At 28.5% G+C, this 9,896-nt stretch overlaps 1 protein-coding gene across 1 annotated transcript in view; it reads left to right on the top strand.

The window, feature by feature from the left end:
- The window catches only part of LOC113374774, a 101,393-nt gene that overhangs the window by 80,842 nt on the left and 10,655 nt on the right, over window positions 1–9,896 (top strand). Inside the window, exon 3 of the mRNA XM_026614743.1 lies at window positions 3,927–4,082. Coding sequence (XP_026470528.1) covers window positions 3,927–4,082 — 156 coding nt within the window. The remainder of the gene's footprint in view (window positions 1–3,926; window positions 4,083–9,896) is intronic.

The following is a 9,896-nucleotide window of genomic DNA, read 5'->3' on the forward strand; positions in this document are numbered from 1 at the left end:
AAAAAATTTACAATTAAAATTAGCCACACTATTCTGCCCTGAATCAAGTGGGAGTTTCCCTCAGCTCATGGACCTGCCATAGTCAGTATTACGCATTGTTTTTATTCCTATTAGTTAAAAATATTTTACTACGATGCATAAAAATTTTAACCATTTCACATTATCAGTATCTGTAATTTATAAGCATAGTTTCTTTCATAACCTTTACAAGCTTTTTACGTCTACTGCTTAGGCAATAAGCAATATAAATCGAAATAACTTATTGATAAATTTACTATTTGAAATTATAATTTACTGAAATTAACTTGTCTTAGGTCATATTTAATTTTACACATTGATTTAAACGTTATTGTGTGTTTTCTAGTATCTACACATTGATTTCTATTATATGTTGTCTTACGACTGTTTTGAATATGCGACTTTTATTTATTATAATTTCCTGAAAGTGATGTTGCAAAACTTAGTTGTAGGTAATATTTATTTTTTATTAATTTTTATATTAGCCTTAATTCTTACGACGTTCCTATCGAAAGATAAACAGCAATGTTTAAAACCGTAATAAATTTTTTTTTCGTAAGTTTTTTTGGTTGTGAGCACTGTTGTTTAGTTTATGAGACGCTAATATAATTTTTTAGAATATGTTATTTCATTGTTTTATGAGATGTATTGTTAACTTGATGTGAATTTCAACAGTTTTTCTTTAACTTTTATAAAAGCTTAAACGTGAGTGAGGTAAAAAGGATCAATTGAGCCTTTATATTGGAAAAGGTATAAACAATAAAAAATAGTAAATAAAAAAATTATCCCAACCGTGCTGATGAATATTTCTGACAAAATACCAGATCAAAGTTATATATAGTGTTATCTCTGTAAAATCTATATTTTGCATTGATTTAATAATGTAGCTATTATTTTGGAAAATTCCTTGAAAATTCAAAATAAGACATTGGTTTTGTTTGCTCCCTGGTCGTACCATTTTACCTTGCCTGTGGTGTAAAACGGACCATGTGACAAATTTTTGAAACTATTAGGAAACACATTTTTATTATTAGGAACTTTCTGAGAATTTTATTATATATAGTTCTTGTTGCTTATTTTATACGTGTTATGTGTTGTGATGTAGTTCAGTTGGTTTAGACAGTTATGATTACTTAAAATCAAATTGGACCTTTGTGCCCCGCCATACCCTATAGGATCAAAAATAAAAATAGATAGAGCTATTTTTTAGAAATTTCTGAAATTTTATTATCAACCATTTAACTGTAATTGACGAGTATACCCATTGAGAAATAGCAGATTTTTGTTTATTGACGAGTATACTCGTCATGTCTATAACAAATCTTGTTTTATTGGCTATTATTTACATTACAAGTTTTTTTAAAAAAAAGTTATTCTCAAATTTTGAGTCTTTTAAGCATATGAATTTTTCTGAGCATAAAACTGTGCACACAGTTCAATGAGCACACCACAGTTAACTGGTTAAATTATTTTTGCATTAATATTTATACATTTCAAATATACTAGATAAAATAAAGTATGCTTATCTATGAGTTGTTGTAATTAATATTCATTATTTTTCCTCAGATGTCACGAACAGTTGCGGACACGCGTTTCCATACCCTAATTGCACTGTGCATCGCATTGTGCATGAGCACGTGGCTTCCCGTCAATGCCTCGGCCAAGGTAAAGTGAAAGCGAATTTACAATATCGACGATCTCGAAATTATTAATAGAACTGCAGTTGGTACTGCATTCTATAATATAATCGAGAATTCAATCACAAATGCTTTCTTTGAAATTTACTATGAAGCATTTGTGGAAAATCGACGGTCTGTGGACCGGGAGTAAAGGTATTGAAGCTTTTTCTATGAACCCCAGTTTTGGTTACCAATTTTAAGGAAATCATGTGTATGATCAGGTGCCAATTTTTTGAGACACCCTACTACTTTATCACCTTCTAGAATTTAAACTTTGACTATTTTTAATTTTTGTTCTTCGTCTTGATTCTCAAAACATTACTTAAAAACTTGAAAAAAAGTATAGCATAAATATTGATTGTCTTTTTTTACAGTCTTTAAAAAGTCGCATATATTTTATGCCTCTAGACCAAAATACCCTCTTAATTATTTGTGTCCAAAATTCAAATTAATTGACAATATTCATACTTTTTATATTTATAATATTATACTAATTTATACGTTATTTATACTATTTATACTAATTGAAAGACTGTTTCCAATAAGGTTATATTTATACCTTTTTTAATAATTTATGAACATTATATACATTTTCATATTTCCGTCGGGCACTTTAAACTAGCTAGTTTTTATTTTCTCTGACTGGTTACTTATTTGAAACTAAACATTATTTAATAAATTATAGTTATAGTAATGTAGTAATATTTATTTTATCTATATTTATACTATTTATACTAATTTAGGAATTATTTCTAATGAGTCAACAATTATATTCTGAACTGGCTGGTTTTTATTTTTTATTTCTTGCTTCAACTAAATTGTTTGAAAAAATTAATTGAAAATATTTATACATAATATCAATTCTAAGATTGTTTATAATGTAAGCCTCTATCTAAATTCTAAACTAGCCATCTTTTATTTCTTTTTATTTGTTATTGAGAAGTGAGCTATTTAAAAAAGCTTTATTTTTAATCTTTTGAATATATGATATGAATATTTATTATATTTTTAAATAGCATGAATATTTATATTATATATCTATCTTAAGAAACTAAATATCATTGGATAAATCAGCTACTTCTTAGCTTTGAATATTTGTGTAACACTGACAACTAAAAACGGTTTAATGATTTAATTTCATAATTAAAATTAAATGGCAAATTTTATATTATTAATACTGAGTGAGAGTGCTCCTAATGAGGCAATATATATAAATTAGAAGTCTTTTTTTATTTGACCATATAATTTACTACTAATCTTAGTGAACTTTTACCAAATATAATAAAAATAATATAATAAATAAATGAGAATGAGTAAACGTTACCAGTACTACTTCTGCTTTAAATGAAAAAATACATTTGAGTAAGAGTAAAAATAAGTTATATAAATATTTTTTTTTTTTTTTTTTTTTTAACTCTTTTTTTTACAACTGTCCAGTATAGGACATCAGTAAATTTAATGGATTTACAATAGTCCGCCGAAAAGGTACATTGTATACTACTTTGACTTGTTGGAAAAAACAACTCAAATATAAATAAAATAATAACAAAAAAGTATGAAGTTAAATTTTTATAGCAACAAATTTTTATGTAGCACCATAACTGGATGTGTTGTCTTTTTGGAATACTGAATCCTGAACTGACTAGTTTTTATTTTTTTGTTATTGATGGTAACATCTCGTTTGCATTTTTTATTATTTTAAATAGAAGCTATTTTCAAACGTATTTATTTTAAGTTTTTATTGTTGAACATAGCTTGAGAATATTTTTCGAGTTTAAATTAAATGTATTTTTATTTATTTTCTTGACTATTTTTTTACGATATATTATTTGTGGCAAACAAATTAAAAAAATATATAAGTTATTATAATAAGATTTAAATAAAGCTAATGTAATTTAAAAAAATAACTAATTACTCCAGTGAGTTATCAATACCCATTATCTAGTTTAGGCTAAGGCAGGTTCATAGTCCAACATTCTTTGGGTCTTCTTATGTTATTTCTAAAAATGCAGTATAAAAACGTGATAATATTCGCCTGTATGGTAAATATTTATCATAATCATTATTATATCTCGAACTACATGGTTATTCATAATTCGAACCGGTTCGGCACACTATTAATTTATTAATGAGAATATTATTTAAATTATCTTATGAAATATTTAAATACTACCATATATATATATATATATATATATATATATATATGATGTATCAATTTTTTTATAGCAAAAACGTCAAATTTTCCGCGAGCAAGTTCAACCACATTCCGGAGGAAGAATTCCTACTTCTGCATTTCGTGCAGACAGACTTGCTCTGAACCAGCTCAATAAACAAGGAATCACTATTCCTGATGGCATTTTACTAGAACATAGAAGTCACGAGGTAAAACCATTCCTAATGTTATATTATGAATCATCGTGATGAATGCAATTTATTTATTAGAACAAATGAGAATATTGATTCAATATGTATGGTCACTCTATAGCCCTTGTGATATCAAAAAACTGTGGAATGTGTTTTTTATTTTCACTGTTCGAACTTGGCAAAATGATGAAATTATATAATTGGCGTAATGATCGAAAGATCCACAGCCATGTAAAATAAACAAATAAAATAAAAACTTGGCAAAATGACTCGACTACACTAAATAAAAGTCTGCTTGAAAAATAGTTAAAATATTTATTTCTCTAACATGGTAAAACATGGTTAATATTAAAATTCTATTGAAAAACATTATTAGATTTGAAATCCATCATCGTGAAAACTTCTCAAAACACGCTAAACCTAAATTGGGACAAATGAGACTATTTCTTATGATTTATGGTCACTCTATAGTCCTAGTGACATCAAATAGGTAATAAAAATCTGTGGAATGTGCTTTCTATTTTCACAATTTGAACTTGTCCAAATTACTTGGACACACCTTACTTAATGCCTGCTTGAAAAATAGTAAGATATATTTAATACTTGTATATAGGGAATCAACATAAAAATACTCGTATGAATTTATTTTGAAATTGCATATTAAAAAAATTAGTAGTTTGTTGAGTGATCGATATTAGCCATAGATTTTTTGAATATTGCAGAATTTTTACTCGTCTCTTATTTGTTCAATTTTATTATCTAATATAGTTTATTTTTACTCGTCTTTTATTAGTTCAATTTTATTTTCTAATATGATCTATATTTAACTTCCCATATAATAAGGAGCCCTCTATTAATCACGTGAGGTTTTTATGGATAGGGGAGGTTAGACGAAAAATCACGAAATGTCACGTGACGGAGGAAGGGGTATAAAATTGATTGAATGATTTTTTTTAAAAAATCCAAACATTTTCAAAAAATATAAAAAAAATTACAGTTTTTTCTCGTAACTGAAAAAACACGTGATGTTTGGTGGCGGAGGGGGGGTAATTTTGAATATCATCACCTATCACCAAGAAGAAGGGGAGTCCAAAAATTCTTATAAAATCTATAACGTGATTAATGGACGTCCCAAGTTATAGTAATAATGATAACAAATGGTAGTCTGCCCGAAGGCAGGTCCATGGTGTGAGAGTACTACAAATCAATGACTCCCTTTTCCTCTCTTGTTTATTATTCACTTATCATTTTATTAACATTATTCACTATTTTTGATACATTTTTACACATTTTTCTTCCCAAATCTACGCTTCCATGCTTCCTGGTCCTGTGCTTCGGCTTACAGTTCTCTGTATTTTCTCTTCTTGCGTAGATCATCAATCATCTGCATTCTTCATCTTCCCAGCCCTTTCAGTCCTTCTATTTTACCTTCGACGACATCGTGCAGGAGGCACGCTTTTGCAAACTGGGTCCAATCCAGTTTCCTTTTTCTTTAGTGACCGTTCTCAGTAGAATTCATTTTTTCATTCACTCTTTTCAGCACTTCTTCATTAGTTATAATAAATATTTAATGTTATAATAAAAAAAAATGAAATGTTTAGCTTATCTTCACATTTCAAGGCCTTCTGAACATTTTGCATCGGAGAAAAAATGGGTTTATGTTTGTGTGTGTGTGTGTATGTATGAATGTGCGAATACAACTTTTCGTCGACGATATCGAGAGTACGTTATGACTATTTATAATTTTTAACTTACTGGTAATTTTTATTTATCTTCGCATTATTTTGAATTCTTCCTCACAAACTCTTTTATCATTTATGATCTAGGTGTAATGCCTTTGCAACATGTATGTATCTGTATATCATATGGCATTGAAAGATGTACTAAATTATCTACTAAATCAATAATAAATTTCTCCTTCAGGCTTTCCCGTATCAAAGTCGACAAAGAAGCGTCAAAGTAATAAAAGTGTTCCAAGCAATCGATGGCCGTTACGTGCCTTTTTATGGAAGAGAACTGAATCACTTCCCGCAGACCGTGGACACGACTTATGTAATAAGGGAACCTCATCGACCGCAACAATATAGGTTTGATATTTTGTAATAGATGCTATTTTTTAATTTTATTTTTTTAAACGGTTTAACCAGTTATTATGCAGTGGCCTTGCATCAACTAGTTCCGTGTTCGATTCCAACCTCGGCCAACTCGATATCAAGCAGTATGATATCAAATTTTCACTTGAGGTTATATATCTTAAGTGAGGTATATGATCACAAGTGTAAATAGGATTTGGTGGGCATTGCTGCAACATATATATGCCATCACTCTTAGAGTTATACGTATTCAGCTTTCAGTTCCCTGTATTTTCCTTCTTGCGTAGATCATTAATCATATGTATTCTTCATCTTTGCAATTCTTTCAGTCCTTCTTTTTACCATCGTAAAACAATGTCTAAACATAGAAATACGAGTTCAAGATACATAAACTAATAAAAACATTGTTCTGATTGCTGTTAAAATATATACAAAAAAGTTAAAAAAGACATACACAAAAAAAAACAAATATGATGATGAAAGGATTATTTAGTAATTTTATCCACATCTCTGTGTACTTGTTAGATTTATACTTAAAAATCGAGAAAAATTAATAAAAACACAAAAATGACACGATTTTTGCTAATATTTTTGCATTTGACTCATAAACACTTCAAATGTTTCTGTTTTGCTCATTGAATAAAAAAACACTTGAACCGGCATTAAGTAAAATGCTTTAGCACATATTGTTTTTTTTTTGGTCTTTATTTTTTTACTCGTTTTGTTTAGAATGAAACCAACAAGTATTGTACAAATTTTTGCAATCTTGATTAAAATGCGAACTTTCAACGCAATTTGTCAAGGCACTTTAGTACGTTTTTTAAAGTCGACCAATTTTGAAAAAAAATAAATTCATAATTCAACTAATAGTCTTATTTCTAAAAATTAAGAAGTGCAATTGTGTCGTTATTTTTGACTATGGTCCTAAAAAGTGTTATTTGCGATTTCAAAGTTCAAATAAACAGAATTAATAAAAATTAACCACAATAACCAATAAATGGTTACAATTTGCCAAGGCTCTAGGTTGTACTTGAAGGCGCGTAATTTTGAAACTGCATGGGATAATATTTTCTAAAATTTTTTAATGATAGTTACAATCAATACTATTACCCCGTTTCTGCTTGACATCGAGTTCTGGGATACCCTGTATAATAACAATAATGCCAAAGGCAGGTGCATGGTGAGCACCACAATTCTATAATTTTCTTCACTTCTATTGTTTATTATATTTATTTATTGTTTATAATTATTCCCATTAACATTTTATTATTATTAAATGCTTTTTTATTCACTTTTATGCTTTTTTTCAAAATTTCTGCTGCCATTCTTCCTGGCTTAGTGCTTTCAGTTCCCTGTATTTTCCTTTATGACGATATATATATATTATTGCTATTACTATTATAATCATTAATTTTATTATTATTATTGGAGTTCTGCCCCCAGTCAGTTTCATGGTGTAAGAGCTCTGCAATTTTTACTTAATTTCACTGATTTCTCTATTTTTCTTGTCTATAAACGTGTTCGGTGACTAACAATAAGGCTTTATATAAAAGAAATTAATGGCTATGAAGAAAGAAAATATTATATTTTTATTGCCTTTAATTGCGTTTCATTGATAATAATTCATAAGAAATTTAATCGGATCTTATCATGCTTCAAATCAATGTATGTTGTATCTACAAGTGTATATCAGTAATTCAAATGATAACTCTGTTGTATATTTCAAGCATTTGTTATAAATCTACAATGTTTTTATAAATATTGCCCGATTGTTTTCACACTCATTACTGATTATCTTTTATGAAATAGAGTCGAGGTCAGTAACGACGTTACAATCTGGTTAAAAATATAAATGATTGAATTTTATGCAATCCAACTATTTAAATTATTTGAACAAAAGTTTTTATCATTTGATATGACTCACTTTTCAAACCGCGATAAATTACACTATTATCCACAATAGATTCAGCAATTTGTCGAATAATTACAGAAGTTTTTTTTAAGAATTGTTTTGTAAAAATATGGTTTTACCTCAATTTAAAAAAATAGTATTTTACGAGACCTTGCGTTGGCACTGCGCTAAGAAGCATTGCAACCACAAATATAACCTCGAACGTTCTATTTCCTGACAACCTGATATCTAGCAGCAGTGATATCAGTTTTCACTTGAAAATATAGATATAAATCTGATTTAACGTAAAAAATATAGTTTTACGGGGGATTGTTGAATATTATATCTTTACTTATATCTTATATCTAATAATATCTTATCACCAAGAAAGTATGGACAACCTCTAGGTTGCCTTCTAACAGCCTTCTAATAGCACGTCAAGGAAGTATATTACAATAGCTCATAAAACACGTAAAATCTGATTACTAAAAAAGAAAATTAAAAATATAGATATAATATTTTGCTTGTCGCAAACTGGTTTATCTTTGTAAACCACGAAATGTGTAGTTTTGTTAATTATTATCAGCAATATAATGAATCAAATGACCGTGAATATAGATTAACTAATGTGGTTCCTTTTAATAAAATGTCGTCAATAGTGTGAACACTCATATTCTGAATGAACATTGATGATATATTTTTAACTTTCCATAGGATAAAGTTATGAAAATGAAAATTTTTGTATATTAACCTTTCAAAGTATTCTGAACATTTTAGCACACAAAGTAGCCAGATAAACAAAATATAGAAAAATAGTAGAGTGAACAGGTAGATAGATAGAAAGATATACAGATCAACAGGTATGCTGATACGGAAATAGACTGATAGAGCGTAGATTGGTATATTTGTAGATAGGTAGACAGGTAGACAAGTAGACAAGTAGACAAGTAGACTCATGGCCAGATTAAAAGTGAACAAGTAGAAAAGTAAACATGTACAAAAGTAAATACTTCTGTAGGCAATCATGTACAAGTAGACAGGTGGTTCATGTTGAATCGATTATTTACAGATATCAGGAAGTTCATGCAATTTGCCTTAAGGTAGAATGCCATTAGCAACTAGTTTCAAATATAATTATTTAGCGAACGCAATTGGCCACACATAACTATGCTACACACAACCAGAAAAAAATATGTCATAAATAGCAAAGAAAAATCATGGGTTCCCTTCCAAAACAGCCATTTTTTCAATGTAACAAAATAGTTACTAAATGTGTTGATAATAAACAGTGGGGCGCATGGCATCGTGCCTTAAGGCGAATTGCTGGAACTTTCCGTACCCAAAATTATTTTTGTTTAAAAAAAGATTAACATTTTTGAAAAAAAATTTCTCTGAAAAATTAGATTTTTGAGAAACTATAAACTTTTGACAAAATTTACTTTTTTTTAAAAAGAAGACTTTATGAAGAAAAGTGTATTTTGAAATATTTTGGAAATTCTGAACTTTTTTCAAAGCAATCGTACTGCTTTAACTGCATAGAGACGAAATTTCGAAGCGCGTAAGCGCGCGCCGCCGTCTAACGATAAGCATTGGTACGGAACCCACAGGAATTTAAACAAAATTTATACTTATTGTTAAAATCTCTATAAAATATCTGGTAATTTGATGTGCATATGTCTAATGATTTTTATGAAAATTTACTTCATGAAAATTTGATCAGTTCTTCATCTTGTTAATACAAGTAAAATGTTTTTTGAATTATTCAAATCGCTTCATCCGTGTTCCCGAAATCGTCGACGAAAATTTGTATCCGAACACATATACACACATACACACACACATACATTC

This window comes from Ctenocephalides felis, unplaced genomic scaffold (genome assembly GCF_003426905.1).
Source record: "Ctenocephalides felis isolate EL2017-DRISC unplaced genomic scaffold, ASM342690v1 CF-g0.4_SCAFFOLD_01886, whole genome shotgun sequence".
Classification (NCBI taxonomy): domain Eukaryota; kingdom Metazoa; phylum Arthropoda; class Insecta; order Siphonaptera; family Pulicidae; genus Ctenocephalides; species Ctenocephalides felis.